This window comes from Mya arenaria, chromosome 6, assembly GCF_026914265.1.
Source record: "Mya arenaria isolate MELC-2E11 chromosome 6, ASM2691426v1".
Taxonomy (NCBI): Eukaryota; Metazoa; Mollusca; class Bivalvia; order Myida; family Myidae; genus Mya; species Mya arenaria.
The window spans coordinates 14,800,930-14,818,922 of NC_069127.1; the positions used below are offsets into that span (position 1 = coordinate 14,800,930).

Here is a 17,993-nt window from a genome sequence, read left to right on the forward strand (position 1 = left end):
CGTACTCCAAATATTGCTTGGAAAATGTGTTCATCCAAAAAAAGCTCAACCCATATCGTAATATGATATACGAACAGGATCCTACTAAACTAGTATGCGGTACTACAGTCAGATGGCCGGAAGTCTGTCGGGTGCATGTATAGAGGGCGTTTGAATTTAAACCCGATGTCTGACAAAGGTTTAATCATCCAAGATTCCATGTGTATTGTCCATGTCGAAAACAAAAACCCAAGCTGAACGTATCTGGTTTATTAAAACATGAAGCAAACATTCGGCATTCATACCTGTTTTCCCCTCAAAACAAACAAACAAAAGGGTGTGTATGCATTCAATAAAACAGACATGTAAGTTATAACAAAACTCAAACAAATCCAACTGAATAAACAAAGCTTAATGGAGCTTAAATAATATTATATAGAAGCATGATAACAAACATGCATGAATAGTTTTTGCTCATATAAACATAATAACAAAACTGTATATCATTAAAGCATCGTTCTGTATTATCATTTACGTTTATCAATAAATCTGCAGATATACAGCTCATGTATTTTTTAAACTGTCAAACAAGTTCCTACAGATTTTTTCAAGCACAATTAAAATCAAAAAACTTCTTGTTCATTTAACATATATACATTATTAAATTGGATAATTACAGTTAAAGGGCATCCGTCCAATGCATAACATTGGGTACTCCCTTGTAGGTACGTCAATAGTATGTGTAGTTAAAACATTAAAATATAATACATGAAACAATTACATATTAAACGTGCACATAAATTCTACGCATCTTTATATAATGAACAAAACATAATATATATTGACAACAATGTATCCGTGAACAGTAATAACATGAAACATGCAAGTAAAATATTTGAGTACGTATCTAGCAAATGTACTCACGCGTTATTGTATAATACTTTTATGCAGACTTGCAGAATGTTAGGATTAGAACTGCCTCTTCAACAGTTTCTAAGATAAAATTGAATAACACAAATAATACATGGTGTACACGTCGTACAAATCACTGTATGATTACCATCAACTGCCTTACTTCCATTCCCAATAGTAAGCATAATAAAAACATGTTTGCACACATCTCTGTGGAATAATTACAATATCACATAACACGAAAGAAATAAATTCGTTTACGAAGATAATATTATTACATAAATTAAAAGAACATTCACATTTAAATTAAAAATTAAAAACTGTTTAAATGCGACATAAACTCCAATAACAACATATTTAACACAAATTATAACTACTACAGTATGCTCTTTATTATCAACGTGTGTTTTTGAGACAAGCATTGTGACAGCAATTAGAAACAATGTCACAAACTGATCTCATACTGGTTAATTTAGAAAAATATATACAAAATGGAAAGTAACAAAAATAGTTCAAAGTAGCATACACATACAGACATATCTGAATCTACATCTAATGGGTATTAAGTTGAATCAATACAACAGCCCATAATCATTCAAGCGTAACATAATTCTTCAAAATACATCATTGGTCAATATCACTCACACGCACTTATATTGCAAATATAAACGCGCCCTCACGCACTTAAAACTGGGAGCTCCCAAGCTACATGCATATTATTGAGCAAAAACCTCAGAACCGTATTTTGGATATGGTCAGTGAGGAAATCAAGATGTGGTATAGGAAAAAGTGGCAAAATTATGTATTGGTCCAATTAGAGTGATAACATTTAATTCTGTAATCTTTACATAATAACAAAATTGTTTATAATTAAGCAACGTTCTGTATTATCATTTACGTTTAACAATAAATGTATCTGCAGATATACAGCTCATGTAATTTCCAAAACTGTAAAACAAGTTCCTACAGATTTTTTAAGCACAATTAAAATGAAAAACTTCTGGCTTCATTTAAAATATATATATTATTATATTGGATAATGAAATATAGTTAAAGGGCATCCGTCCAATGCATAACATTGGGTACTCCCTTGTAGGTACGCCAATAGTATGTGTAGTTAAAACATTAAAATATAATACATGAAACAATGACATATTAAACGTGCACATAAATTCAACGCATCTTTATATAATGAACTAAACATAATATATATTGACAACAATGTATCCGTGAACAGTAATAACATGAAACATGCAAGTAAAATATTTGAGTACGTATCTAGCAAATGTACTCACGCGTTATTGTATACTACTTTTATGTAGACTTGCAGAATGTTAGGATTAGAACTGCCTCTTCAACAGTTTCTAAGATAAAATTAAATAACACAAATTATACATGGTGCACATCGTACAAATCACTGTATGATTATTATCAACTGCCTTACTTCCATTCCCATTAGTAAGCATATTAAAAACATGTTTGCACACATCTCTGTTGAAATATTGCAATATCACTTAACACGAAACCGATAAATTCATTTACGAAGATTAATACTTTTACAGAAATAAAAAGAACATGCACATTTAGACTAAAAATTAAAAACTGTTTAAATGCAACATAAAACCCAACAACAACAACCTATTTAACACAACTTATACCTATAGATTGATATTTGTAATCAACGTGTGTTTTTGAAACAAGCAAAGTGACAGCAAATAGAAACAATGTCACACACTGATCTCATACTACTAAATTTAAGAAAATTATACTAATGGGAAAGTAACAAAACTAGTTCAAAGTAGCATACACGTACAGACATATCTGAATCTACATCTAATGGGTTTTAAGTTGAATCAATACAACAGCCCATAATCATTCAAGCGAAACAGAATTCTTAAAAATACATCATTGCTCAATATCGCGCACACGCACCTATATTATTCACATAAACGCGCCCTCACGCACTTAAAACTGGGAGCTCCCAAGCTACATGCACATTATTGAGCAAAGACCTCTGGGCCGTAATTTGAGTATGATCAGTGATTAAATTCAAATGCGGAATAGAAAAAGAGGCAAAACTATGCTTTGGTCTAATGACAATCTCATTAAAATCAGACCCCCTATACACGCTTCACGACGTTACGCTATTACATAACGTAATGAAATGAAGTGAATGTCACGATATGATTTTAATGAGATTGGTCTAATGACAATTATAACATCTTTATCTGTAATATGTACATACATTTAGAAATAATGGGACTATAAAAAACACAAACTTTTCAGTATAAGTAAACAAACGATTAATCAAGAAACAAAGAAATGTTCATGCATATAAAGAATAGTGTCATAATGGCTTTTGGAATTCAAGAAACTGGTTTGTAGACACACGCGTTCAACTCTGTGGCACATAATATATCTATATACAAAAACAACAACAATTGGTTTAAACTAAAAAAAACAGTTATCTTTAAGTTTACTGAAATTGTTTAAAATACTCCTTAGCAAACCTAGCACCTATTCACAGAAGTCCAAACCAAATCCATAGCCATGGATTCTGGTTTTGTTGAGAGAAGGGAAGACACACTTCGAGAATACATCTCAATTTCAAAAGCAATAACTAAATCCTTAAAATCAGCAACACTTTTATATGACATAAAATCAATCAAAGATATCTTAGCACGAAACAAACAACCATGCACCATCAAACAAAATGATTTATAGAAATACAAAATAACACAAAACAGATATAATGTTGTTTATATAAATTCATCCAAAAGTATATTGTTAGACATTATTATGGCATATACAGTATTCATTATCATCTCATATCTAGTATTTAAAAACAATGACAATGCAACATTTTTCAACATGTGTGTACCGCTTTCTAATCACAAGAATCATATAAGGCACAAAAAGTCTTTGATCTGTAATGTTCCATGTGCAACTCATTTGCACTATTTTTATTAATGTCTCTTTCGTACCATTCTCTTCCGAAGGGTTTGATATGCCATAATCCATGAGCACACGCTTTGTTTAAAGTGTATTTCCTTTGGGAATTCTGCTAGATCTACCGTGTCTATGCATGGAGTCTCCATTAGTTCTACAAAGGCTAGAAGTTCTTCACCAAGCCTGCAAAACAGAGATAAGGTTAAAGTAAGGAATAAATAGTTATTACATTCATTACAAGATAAAACACTAGTTCACATTCAATTAAGGTTTTTTTTATGAAAATCTCTGAGTTTAAGCATCATGATCGTTAAACTTAAGCAAAATGTGTCCAGGTAAGTAGAAAATGGAGCATACAGTCATGGTCCACTGTCTGACGCAAAACAAAGTTAAATCCCGCTTATTAGGCAAACCGTTTGTTATCCATATCAAAATTTAATTCATTACCATTTTTAACTCATTTGACTTTAATGATCAAAACAAAACCAAAACATATTATTTTTGTACAGATTAAAAAAAGTAGGCTTTATACTTAAAATAGATACGTGGCCGTGTTTTGTTTTGATCATTCACGTCAAATAAGATGAACATGATATTCAATTATTTTTACATCAACCTTCATTGCGCGTCTTTTCGCTTTTTATCAACTATTTATAGAATACAGATCAATTTATGATTCATAAATAAATGAGATATCGAGTTGAACAGGTGTTTGTTATATCGTTAGGTTCTTTGTAAACAGGTGAAAACATATTGCACATCATTAACTTACAATAAAAAGCCCACTTTCCCCACAATTTATTTTCGCAAAATTGAACAATTTATTGAATATATGTAAAGTTATCGGTTTCCAAAGGCTGAATGCCTTTTAAAAATTGTGCGCACGAATCATTCATCCTTATATTTCCCACATCGCCATTATATAAACAATTATAAATAAACTTAATAAACAAGACAAGTTATTTTCTTCTAATTAAATTCGTTTCACTGCGATGTAGAACATATTATTGTAATAAAAATTTGATATCATTTCGTGTTAAGAAATATTAGTTCGTTCCCACTTCCTAATAAAACTTCAGCACGAAAAGAACTTGGACACAACGACTTCATTTCCGAAATGATATTACGTCCGCATGCAATATGGCATGCAATATTTCTGACAAACTAAAATAAACCGTCCTTTAATATTATTTTTGGAATGTAATGAAAAGAAAACCTGTTTGTTTCAGTGTAAGATCACAATATATTTCACCTCGTGAACACTAAAAGTAAATATTCGCTATTAGTGATATCTCAGAGATATATATTGCTATCTTACACTGAAACTAACACTAATATCCTATATATTTCAGTGGAAACCAATATCCTGTATCATTTTTGTTTTCTCAGGCAAAATGTTTTGCAATCTTTTACTAAAACAAACATTTTTCTGTTTTGTATGCTGATATAAAAATCAAATAATAAAATTATATCTTATTTGAAAATCGCACTCAATCTTAGTCAAATATTGTCCTATCGGAAATAACGACCTTGGATTTTCTTTTCAGCACTGTGTATAGTAAACAATGAAGTTATATTTCGAAAAACTCACTGTTTATTGTGTGCTTATCATGAAATATTCAACCGTTATTTTTCATTACCCCACCGCAGATAATGAAATACTTGTATTTTTGGGGAAAAACAAACAATAACAAACCTGTTCTCAATATTGTCAATGTAATCCTCGTCACTGGTGTTTTCACGTCTGGCAATCCGTAGAAGCATGAATTCGTGCAATATTTCTAGAATGCTAGAAAGCTTATCAACACTCAGAGTTTTCATGTAGACTCCGAATGACTTATGCAGCTCTTCGGACAGCTCGTCATGGTACGGCTCCAGCAGAGTCTCAAACACTTCCTGTATCATAAAACACAGTTGATAAAGCTTTATTTTAAAAGAGAACGTTAAAGTCTAAAGTTTATACTTACGGAAATGAAGAGAAAAAAGCTTGAGTCATTATTTTGTTATGTTTAACTTGAGTTTGTGTATGAGTTTCAAATAACGACAATAATATGAGGACTGACTTAAGACTTCATTACGTCAATATTGAAACTAATCATACATTTAGCAAAAAAACCTAAAACCCAGCCAACAAATACATAACACATTTTAGTCACAGTAAACCCTCATGTAACAATTTTGGGTCTATTACTAAATGTTTGGATACCTACTGGCCAATAACAATAACACAGACCAAACTTAAAAGCAGTTGTTATTACACAACTAGACCAATAATCTATTGAGCTGCACGATGACGATGGTTCAAACATATATTGTAACATATGGAGAGATGGTCAAATTAAAAACTCAAGACCAATTACTCAAAAATGAATTTTGAAATCAGACAGGCTACCAAACTTGCACAATACGTTAGTCCTTTAAACATTGCATTAACATTTATCAAAGGTTGGATAAGAAATGATTGATTTAGGGAGCATTTATGATGGAATTTAAGATGAAATTCTGACAATTAGATGGCTGCTACACTTAAATGATGAGTAAGATGAGGTTGTTAATTGAACTCATTTGAGAAATCAGCTTATAGACATGACAACATTAATTTTGGTAAAGATTTGATAAAAAATGTAAAAATAAAAGAGCGAACAAAGTGAATTTGGTCAAATGTTTGAAAATCCATAAGACTTTGCAATGAAGCAAATAATGTGATAAGGTTGTTTATCAAACACACTTGATATATCATCGCTATTGACATTGTTATCCCATTTGCTGATGATTGGATAAGAAATGAACCAGTTACTCCAAATAGCTGTACGTCAGCGTTTTTTCAAACGTTTTTTCATTTGGCAATATCCTTTTCCGTAGAAACCCTTATATAACGTCTGAAGGTTAAGGGAATTTTGTGATATTTTAACATTAATAATTTAAAGGCAATAACTCAAGAGTGAGTAATGTTATATGGCTCGTTATCAAACCTATTGAAGATAGTATGCCATTTAACATTTTAACCCAGTGCGGTAAAGAGTGGAGATAAAATCGGGTAATTAATGCTCAAGTCAATGATACTTGGAATTGAATTTTGTAATATTTCGACAAATCAAGGACAAACATTCCGGTACTAAGAAGGGAATTCTTCTTCATCGAAGTCAGTCGAGACATAATGCCGTTAAACGTTGTAAATCAGTTCAGTAAAAATAAGAAGTGCCCTAGAGCGGACAATTTGAATGTGGGTGAAGTTTTAACTGCATCGTATCTTTGAAATGTTTTTGCATATAGTTCGCTGAAATGTATTCCTCCGTCTGCAGATAGAGTTGGGATCTCTTATCATTGAAGTACTTGGGGTTTACCTATTAGTTTATTATAATTTTATTTTATTATTAAGTTTTCTCAAGTTAATTCATACTTTGATAAGATTTACTCTTTGTGCACGTTAACTGGTTTAAACACCCAGTAAGTTCACATTTTACTGACCGTTCCATGGCGATACCTAACACTCCTTTTAAACATACCTGTTTTTTATATTGTATATATGCACTGTGTTGTTGTGGAGTTTTGTGATATTGTTCCATGTTTATAAAAAAATATATATGTGTTCTATGTCTTTGGCGTTTACCCTGTGCCATTTAACGGAGTTTATGTTTAAACTTTTGGCTACTGAGTTTGTTCCTGTAGTTTTTCACATACGTATTACAAATGAAACGGAGTTACTTGTTTAATCCGGCAGTTTTTCCAATGCTATAAAGGAAACATTAAAAAGTAATCGTTAAAATAGCGTACCTGTTTTGAATGGAAATTGTCGACCATAAACTTGGACTTCAAGTATGACAAAAGTAACCACAGAGACTTGGCATGCTGGAACTCACACGACTGTTGAGCCTGGAAATATAAAATAGTGGCTTTAATAATAATATCAAATCAACTGAACACAGTTTGAAATCGTTGTCATTATACTCCCTTTAATTATTATAAAGTCAGTACAAATAAGAATTCATGATCAACTTATCCAAGTTCTTATTCTACTACTTGTAACACTGCTTTATAAAATTGTCACAAGCCTTACTTTGTGAAATGCATTTGTGAATAAGCCCCGTGAGCAGGGTTTGTGAGCTAATTCGTATTTCGTTCACCGCTTATTTAAGTCTTAAATACTGCTTGAATACTATTATATAAATTTGAGCACCTTAGGGAGCATGTTCTCTACACATGTGTGAAAGAATTACGTAGTGGTTTATATCCAGTAAGCGAACTTCTACACCAGTTAATAGAGCTAGCTCAGTCTTCCCTATTGAGCTTATGTTGTATTGTGAACCACAAACCTTCTGACTCGTCATTGCGTGTTCCATCTGCAGTGTCTCAACCATGAAGGTGTTCATGTTTTCAGACTGGTTTCCGCCTGTAGTTTTGAGGAAACTGATTGCTATATCGAGGTTGTCCAAAAATCGGCACAAGTCTGGTAGACTCTTGATCTCTTCGCTTATCTGCTTCTTTACAGCTATTCCAAGTGCTCGCTGAGATATTGGTGGACAGATCAATTGAAAGTTGATATAATACCAATTATTCTTAAATATTTAAAAACACGAATAGTACATAACACGATAAGATTAAATTTGTTAAAAACGACTCCTTTCATTTCAGATTTCAGAGTACACGGAATGAGTCAAAATAATAACGACTTTCTTTACCCTTCACAATAGTTCTGATATACACTAAATTTGCATATCAAGCGTAATGCTTTCTCTATACGTTATATTTTCATACTTTTAATACCATCTTTTTAACAGAAACATATAAGAAAATAAATAGCCCCGCCGAGGTAGTTTCATAGTCTTGACGTTGTAAATATTAAGCATTTTTTGCTTAGTGTGATGCGCCATAATATCCAGACATTACCAATACAATAACTATAAAATTTATAATACTTTCTTTTAACATATGTTTCGGTATGCTACAACTGTTTATATCATTATAATGTTTTTTGAAATAAATACTGTTTAAACCAACATATGTTTCATTAAAAAGATATGTTCTTAATTGAAAAAAAAAAAATTGTGATTTAAGAGTTGAGTCCCTCTCTGTCCTATGCACCATACATATTGGCGTCAACAATAAGAAATGGAATTAGCATTCATTTTGAATATTTGATTGGAAAATCATTTTGAGATGTATCTTTAATCTTGGTGTAAATGTGTTTCTTAAACCACTGAAACTATTTTAAAGTAGAGATCCCATATGTACGTTTCAATAATAAATTATTTAAGATTAGCCTTAAAAAGCATTAGTCTTTTTTTAATAAACATGAATAAATTGTATTTCAATTATCTTTATAATCCCAAATTTACCAGTAAGTCATCCGCATTTAGCTGATCTAAATGGTTTTGGATTTCCAGCATGTTCAAGGTTGAATAATGTTTAAAATAAGAGTATTTGTACAGGCATTATACAATACAATTTGAGAGCGATGGGTTTGAATTACCATGGTGACTTAAAATTACAGCCCATTTTATTGTATGCTTTGTTATATCCACAGATAATTATCAGTCAATTTTATGAAAATTCACATTAACAATGATGTTAAGCAAAAGTCCGTAGTTGTTAAATTGTCGATTTTGTCAGAAAGGTCTACGTTATTTTGGATCATCACTTTTAACTATGTTCAGTCCGATTCCGTAAGAACCAAATAGCATAACCTAAATTAACGCGATCTGTCGTTAGACTATAGGTCGCACTGTCTAGAAAATATATAACTAAATAACATTTAATTTTTAATGTGTGCATGTCAATAACAAGGGCTATTCATTATATTGTGGATAATATAGTTACCAACACAACTCTCTTGCGACCTTGATTACTAAGGTTAAGTCTTATGTCCGTCCTTTTAGATGTAATATGCCCGACTTAATAAATCATTGAGGGACCATATTTGCATTAGTATCCATTGGGTATCATGATCATGTTTAGGATTTAGTTGATTAACTGAAGAGTCTGACAGAACAGAACACATGCGTGAAGATCAAACCAATTGAATGTATGGGTTGTAAGATATGGTCATAAGTGCTTATGCTCCGAAAAGCATTAGCAAAACCTCTTTTGACAATAAGAGGCCATACTTAGTGTCTATGATCATACAGAGTTATCAGTGTGTCAAGTGTCAAGTCAATTAAATTAACAGTATTCGAGACATGAGAAAAGATCTCAACTTACCGTAAAACCTTAACCAAACTTCCTAAGTCAATCAATGCCAATGGCTATGATTTGAAATTTTGATCATAAATAAATGTCTAACTTAATTATTTGATGGCCTTGAACTGCGTGAAATATTAAATTAATTGAATTAATGGTTTGAGATCTGACTAAAAATTCCAATTTGCCACAAAGCTTTAACCGGACTTAGTGCTGACGCCAACGCCATCGAATACGTTGAAACCGGGTTGAGCATAAAAGCCTTCCTCATTCTCCGAATAGTCTAGCTTAAAAGGCAGCAATATAATTGGGAACTTAACCTTTACACAATCATATTTAAGGAGTTAAATTATTCAAAAGAATGCGAACTGGTTGTTACCTGTGGAATTTTTTCTTCCAATATTTCGAAAACAGCAGCATTTGTAAACTCTGTCCGATATACCATTTGGTCAATCTATAGAGCAAAAATGACATGCATAAACGTTTGTTGTATTAGTAGTAGAACAAAGCTATGATAACCTCATAAATGGATCATTCTCTGACCCCAGCTATTTCACCCATGGATCATAAGCTTCTCTTTACCCACGGATTTAGGGGACTACCTTTTCGCTGATCGTTGTCACGCATAAGATATACTTCTTTTGATTAATATGACTATCCGCTATGTTTTAAAAAACCCACATCAACCCCCTCTTTGTGCCACATTCATAGAAAAGGGTTGTATCTGCTGGATAGACAATTTGAATGATAGTAATATAAGTGTATTTTAACCTCTTTAAACTCAAATGTCAACTGTTACTCGCAATTGTTCATTCGTCACTATATATTATTGTATTTAAATAGCATTTCAGTTTGTGTTTTAGTTATTTTTCTGTAAGAGATCTAAGAATTGTTGACTTCTTTCCTCTTGATCTATTTCAAGTATTAATCTTACTTTTTGAAGACTGTTTGGTAACATGTATTTCGAATATGTTTTTAAATACGGATACATAAAATACATAAATACATACGGAAAACATATCTGATTTGCAATTCATATTCAGTCTAATTATTTATGTCACGGGAATGGCTAAAAAAAGTAAAGTTTTAAAGTTGCACTAAATTTCGAAAAAATACTGTATTAGTACGAATGTTTCTGAATGGCAAAGTCGATTTGTGTTTAACTTTACCTTTTTACTATAATGAATATTCAAAAAAACTGTTTATATATGTTTAAATGTTATATTTTCTCGATTCAAATAATGTCAAATTAAAAAAAATGTGACATTCTTAAAAGATACACTCCTACTCCCAAATAACAATTGTTTTAATTTACCGAAAAGGATGAATACATTATCAAAAACAATGGTTCTTATGAAGGATACCGTGTTTAATTTGAAAGAAAGGTGCAGAAAACAAGGTATTTCTTCCTTATAAGACGATAAATGCATTGTTTAGTAAGTAATTAAAAGTGTAATCACTCAAATGTACGTTTGTAATAATAATTATAAAGACGAGTATCACTTAAATCGTTCTTGTTAATAACCTGGACCTAGTGTACTTCCATGACCAATGTTTAGGCATATACACAAGTCGGCTCAGAATATTTAAGTTAACAAATCACATAGTTGTACTATTGTATTATAAAACAGTGACTAACAAAGCAATTATCAACAAAAAAACAACAACAAATATTTATAAATATGATTATTTTACAAAACACATAATATAGTGCTCTTCGAACAAATAACACATGCTGAAAAAACACTGCAACACCTTTATATACTGTAATCAGTGGCATGAAAATATATACCTGTAAGTAATTTCCAATGTCTATTCTGGATTTTGAGAAGAGAAACCTGTCCATGATCTGACTTTCCAGCCCGGCAAAGTCGTACTTTATCTTTGTACCCTTACCCATCTCAAACGTGTACCGGCAGTTGGCTAGGACGAGGGGTAGGATATCCTGCTCGTGGTTGTAACTGATCAGGTGGGCCGACGTTGCCTGCTGTGGGGTCACTGTCTCGATGGAAGTGCTCCTGTATTTGTAATAGATTTAGAGGTTAACGAGGTTATTTATTTATAACACATTAGGACCTTCATTCACAGCAGAACAATACGGTCTCTCTACTGGGCTACCTTTCATAGCTAAACGGTAGTGTCCACTAGCGATGCAAGAGGTCATCAGCAGCATATATGTTTAATTGCAAGCATTCATATATGTAAATAGCTATTCAAAAAGATATGCGTTTATCAAAAATATAGCATTTCAGATTTGTTAATTGGGTATAATTCATGTTGTAGCGGCAATAACAGCAATAATTACCTTTCGGATTCCTTCATATAGCCGTCCAAAAATTCGTTTTGTTTTCTAAACAACAAATCCAGCATTGCATATGAGCAGAGTCCATTTTCTGTGCTTGTTGGGAGAAAAACTGACAAAGGCGTTTCCGCGGAAATTGGGTTAGCACATTGATTTTTTGGGACAACAATGCTTCCAAATTCTGTTGTGCAGACTGCAACAAAACGGAAACATTTAAACCCCTATCAACTGGTCGAATAATCATAGTTTTACATTTTTACGACAGAAAAACACATGTGTTTACATTTATCAGCTTTATGCACCGTACACAACAGACTTACCATAGAGTTCAAGTAGTTTGCGAGTTATATCCCAAGCATGACCAAAGTCTTGCAACAACTTCTCAGTGTCCGGGCCAGCAAGTTGCTCTGTAATAGTAAATAAAGCATTGGTCAATGTCTTAAATCATAATTTTCTATCTAAATCTCATGGATAAAAAAGAAAACATGGAAATATGGAAAGCTCTGGGTCATGAACTGTTCTGTTTAAGAATAATAATTTAATGTAAATCTCAATTGAGCAAACGAAATTTACTTGAACTATTACTTTTAAAAATGTATTTAGAAGGAAAATATAAAACATAAGTGAGCACACATAATCAGATACTCTTTGATAAAAAAACCTTTTATCATGTCTTTGACTAGGATAGTGTTAGCTTCAGCTTTGTCTAGTTTCCTTTGGAATTTCTGCAGCAATATCCTCTGAAGACTAAGAATGCTTGGAATGGATTGAATGGCCTGTAGAATGTGGTCCTGGAACAAGAGTATTTATAATTAACAATAGAACGAGAAATTCGGCTTCGTAAGGCAAAACTTAAACATTTTTTTTTCTTTTTTCCCTCTCACGACCCCTTGAGTGTGAGTCTGTCGGATGATAAATAGTCTTGTTTGTATTATTTCCCGAATAAGATAATACACTTAATATGTGTAGGCTGTAAAGGACAGACTAAGTTTTGTGATCTTAACTGAGAACATTATTGTTTCTTGAAGCTGGGTTACTTAGTTGTAATAACAAACATAAAGTTACATAAAGCAGTACTTAGAAGTAGAAGTTACTGAATGAACATGTAAGATATATAATAATGGGTCACCAGGCCAAGTAAATCACTTAAATGAATATCAGTTAACAGAAATTACGCCTTAATTTACATGGCATGCTGGCATGATATGTACAAGAGCAGTTGTATTGTGGAACAAAAAGAAATGCAAACGAGCGAAAAAAATATTACTAGAAAGCTGATGAGTGGTCGTCAAAATAAAACAACACTTTGACTAATAATTTTATTTGATTTTGGCCAATTGGTTCTTGTCGGTCGTGCGAGAGGAAACATTTTATATTTGAATTAAGACCTAAAAGAACCATGATATATACTTTTTTGTGCAACAGTTCAGTGTTTTTTTGTTTTCATTACCAATATTTAATGATTTTTATTTCTCATTTGTTCGATAAATGTTACATGAATTTGTGAGAGTTTCATGCATGTTTATCAAGTAGTAAAGATCCGTTCCAAAACGTCGTAAACCAGAGTATTACTATAAAGCTTTATCAACCTATATTAATCAAACTTCACTTTTCGTCATTTCATAGAAAATTAAGCACTACAGATGTATTTTAAAGTGTGGTTAACTATTATATCACGCCTTCAATAAATTCACAATCTTTCTATTTGTCCATTGACGTCCAGTATAGGTAGTAAAACATATCGGTCATGTGGTAGGAATTTTCATAATGGCTGTCAACGGAATTGAAATCTATTTCAACCAGAAAGGAACATTATAGTGTCAGTAAAATTATTAAATACTTTTAATCAGTTATGCTATTATTTCGCATCCATCAAAGTTAAATCTTATCCTAGAAAATATCGAAAATATCCAACTCATGACTAATGAGGTATTTGGCGTCAAAATTGCCATAAAAATAGTTTTATTCTTATCCCTAATGGCTTGACCTATACAAATGAATAGCGAAAAACAAAGCAGACTTTGTATAATGACCGTTCGTATGGATTTACAAAGAAGATGGGGGTATTTGTTTTGACAGATCAATAGGTTTAAATGTTAAATGTTTAAAACTTAAGAAACCCTAAGGTGAAATTTACGTCTCGGGGCTAGTACGTGACCCATATGGTTCCCGCGCTCAACTGATACGGTTCGTTTTGCCCCGGATGATCCATATTAGATCAAATGCTAACCACGTTACTTATAATATTCAACATTTAATAATAAATACCTGCTTCAAGAACAGTCTCAGCACTAAAAGTCTGTCCTTCCCCGTGGGTTTTCTAGTTTCCAGGTCTTGTCGCATATGTTCTATTGATATCGGCGTTCTGTATCTCCATACACGCGAATTTTCCACAAGCCGCCGGGGATCCTCGGCCTGTTGCTGTTTATCAGTCTCATACAGAATGCACATTAAGGGATTGGAACCTGATAAATATTGAGGAAGAATTTAAAATGGTTCAACTACTTCATGCGAATCAAACTAAATTGAGACAAATGTTTATACTAAATTAATGTGTAACATGAGCTTATCGGTATATCTAGAGCTCGCAGATCGAGCACATATGCTTGTCTATTGAGTTTAAGTTGGAAAGTGGCATTACTAGACAAATATCAAAGTCAGATTCGTGGTTCTTTCTTTGCATGTGCAAGTCGTCTACGTTTCATTTCAATTTTTTCAACATTCATGGCCAAGCTTAAAATTGCACAACGATGCACCAAGGCTATGGCAATACTTGGAACCTTTTATTGGTGAATAACAAATGAAAGATGAAATTTATAGAACATGAATGTTGTGAAAATCACCCACCTAGTCGCTGATCAGTAGCAATTACTTGGTTAAAATGCTTCAGGTGGTGATCAAGTTTCTGAAAAAATACAAATAACTTATAATTGTATTTACCATGAAAGTGTATGTCTTTGAAAACGTGCAAATAACTAAAACGAAATCTGAGTATGAAGGGGACAGAGATGAAAGAAGTATTTTCTTTAATTTAACTTGGTTACAATTTATTGTTACATATGTATTAGTTACCTGGAAAACGTCCTGCAAGAAAACGTTAGCGAACTGTTTCTCCCATGCTTGTCTCCCTTGTTTTGTTTGGAGAAGATATATGTCTCCATTAAGAGTGTGGCCTATAATAATAATAATAATAATAATAATAATAATAATCAAGACTTAAAACCAATGCAATACAATTTATTGTATCACATTTTCCCAAGTTGTTTTATTGCGAAAATGTTTGCAACTAATGGCATAAACCCGGTATAAATTCCACAAACAGCGCAGTGCATATGTACTATATATCAAAACCTAGGTTTGATTATAAAGGATTGTTAGGTACCGCCTTGGAACGGTCAGTAAAATGTAAATTTACTGGGGGTTAAACAAGTTTACGTGAACAAACCTCACTCTTATCCCAACAATCCTAAATAAAGATTATCAAAGGATACATTAACATGTCATGATTATAATCAACAGGAGCTGTCAATGGAAGTGACGAATGCCCCTAACGTGCCAGATAAATCAGTGGAATATGCCCACATACAAGATGAGCTAACATAAACTATAGCACACCGTATATATGCAGGACCCCATGATTGTTATGGGGAACGATTAACTAAGAGGTATTGACCTTGATCTTGCATGTTCCACATCAAGGGATAATACAATAAACACGATCAACTATTCTGTTTGAGCTTATATGAAGCATTAAATTCTGATGAATTTTGACCTTTGAGCCACTGACTTGGGTTTTGCTGGCGACGCATCATCGTTCGTTGAGTTTCTGCACCTAACGTTTGTGTCAGGTTAATGTAAAATCGCACCGTACATGACAAAAGTACAGACTCGACAATAAAAGGTGGGCTGAAAGACGAATCTACGCACGAACGAATTGGATATTTTATTATGCCCACCTTCGAAGGCATAACAAAGGCCATTACTCATTAAAATTTCATATTTTGTTTGTCAAGAAACCCTGTAATATACCTTGGGAATGTTTGACCATGATATTCTTGATGACATAATGCAGGAGAACTAGGACGTCATCCACACTCCTGCCAAGGGCTCTCTGTAGGTCGTGAATGTTGGCTTCAATGTGCTCCCAGGAAAACTGCCGGATATTGTCTTCCTCAATGTCGGAACGGACAATCTTAACAATCTGTAAACACAGAATGAAACATGACCGAACCATACAACTGTCTTTTATTTGTTAATATTTTGATTGGATTAGTTGCAATTTATAGACCAAATATTGTGTGCGAAAAAGTCAATTACAACGCATATTTAGTCAAAGAAAAACAAACCTGTTCTGACGGCCCAAGGAACATGGACATGTGTAGGAGTAATCGGATAACACAGCAGTGTAGAGCTGACAGCTCCCTCTCTGGTCGTAGAGGTGCATTTCGCACTGCCCGGCCCAAAATGTGACCGCGAAGTGTGTTGTCTCCGCTAAGGATGTGGGAAGCAATAATATATAGTACATGTACATGTTTCCATACATATATATAGAGAGAGAGATAGATAGATAGATAATGTCGTAGTCCTAACCGAATTCATTTTCATTATTCTTACACAGGAACTATTTCAAAGCAATTAATAAAACTCAATAATAGAAGTAAATGAACATGGATGTTTGCAATAAAATTGATATGCTTTTGTTTCATTATATTATAAGGTTTCCCTATCATATAATACTGTTGATAACAGTTAAATACCCGGCATGTTTAACATTCCCTGGTAAAGCCTGATGACCTTGACCGCCAATATCAGCACCGCAATCTTTACATTTCGCAACATGATATGGTCTGCCACACTAAAAAAACAACATGACATTTATAGGAAATAGGAAGTCCAGTTAATAACCCAGTGTACACAACACAACATAGCCCGTTGACCTTGTTCGCCGATATCCGCACAAGATTCTTCACATTTTCAAAATACAGTGGGTCACCCCCCAAAACTTTTCAAATTAGAACTTTTTTATTTCAATCAAAGCAAGAACCCCGCACAGCTAGCACAAACTCAAGCAAGTTGTTTGTTTTTAAGTAATTGGCCTTACTAATACGTTACGTATCTGGCAACCTGTGCACCAACTGTCATTTAAATTGTTGAAGGTATGTTTCAGTTATGCCCGAGGTCAAAGTTTTTCTAAAACGACGATGCCTACGCCAACGACACCAAGCTTAATATAACACCTCACATTTCTATTTTGAAACAGACCAGCTTAAAATGACAACATCAAACAGAGCAGAAATAAACCTTAGTTTTGCCATGAATTTTAAAACATGATAATTTAAATAATATTTAACAACGTTTTAAAACATTAAAACATTTAAATTTCAAACAGGGAAAAGGGTGTTTGCCCATTACGTGTTGAAAAGCGTAAACATACATGTCGATTAGTCTACCTAGTTCATTTCTTTTAAGTAGTTTACTTACATTTCCAATCACATATGGATGTCCATTTGGACAACCTGGAAAAAGAAAGCAACATATACACAAAAAACACGGGACTCTGTTTAATTCTAAGGGTATGCTCAAAATCTTTAATTGTGTTATAAAACCCAAAAATAGATAATGACTGTTATTAGACTTAAGCAGACACATATTACCAAAACCAGAATAATCAATA

The 17,993-nt window shown here is 32.8% G+C and overlaps 1 protein-coding gene across 9 annotated transcripts in view; it reads right to left on the reverse strand.

Moving 5' to 3' along the window:
• Positions 1–233: 233 nt before the first annotated feature.
• The window catches only part of LOC128236642 (E3 ubiquitin-protein ligase rnf213-alpha-like), a 104,771-nt gene continuing 87,011 nt past the window's right edge, over positions 234–17,993 (reverse strand). For all 9 annotated transcript variants that reach the window (XM_052951642.1, XM_052951645.1, XM_052951646.1 and 6 more), the window contains 16 exons: positions 17,801–17,835; positions 17,077–17,174; positions 16,666–16,810; positions 16,349–16,520; positions 15,392–15,492; positions 15,167–15,224; positions 14,588–14,784; positions 12,981–13,110; positions 12,640–12,726; positions 12,323–12,512; positions 11,810–12,035; positions 10,397–10,471; positions 8,154–8,345; positions 7,615–7,713; positions 5,537–5,736; positions 234–4,023 (listed from right to left, as the gene is read on the reverse strand). In XM_052951642.1, coding sequence (XP_052807602.1) covers positions 3,858–4,023; positions 5,537–5,736; positions 7,615–7,713; positions 8,154–8,345; positions 10,397–10,471; positions 11,810–12,035; positions 12,323–12,512; positions 12,640–12,726; positions 12,981–13,110; positions 14,588–14,784; positions 15,167–15,224; positions 15,392–15,492; positions 16,349–16,520; positions 16,666–16,810; positions 17,077–17,174; positions 17,801–17,835 — 2,171 coding nt within the window. In that variant the 3' untranslated portion in view covers positions 234–3,857. The remainder of the gene's footprint in view (positions 4,024–5,536; positions 5,737–7,614; positions 7,714–8,153; positions 8,346–10,396; positions 10,472–11,809; positions 12,036–12,322; positions 12,513–12,639; positions 12,727–12,980; positions 13,111–14,587; positions 14,785–15,166; positions 15,225–15,391; positions 15,493–16,348; positions 16,521–16,665; positions 16,811–17,076; positions 17,175–17,800; positions 17,836–17,993) is intronic.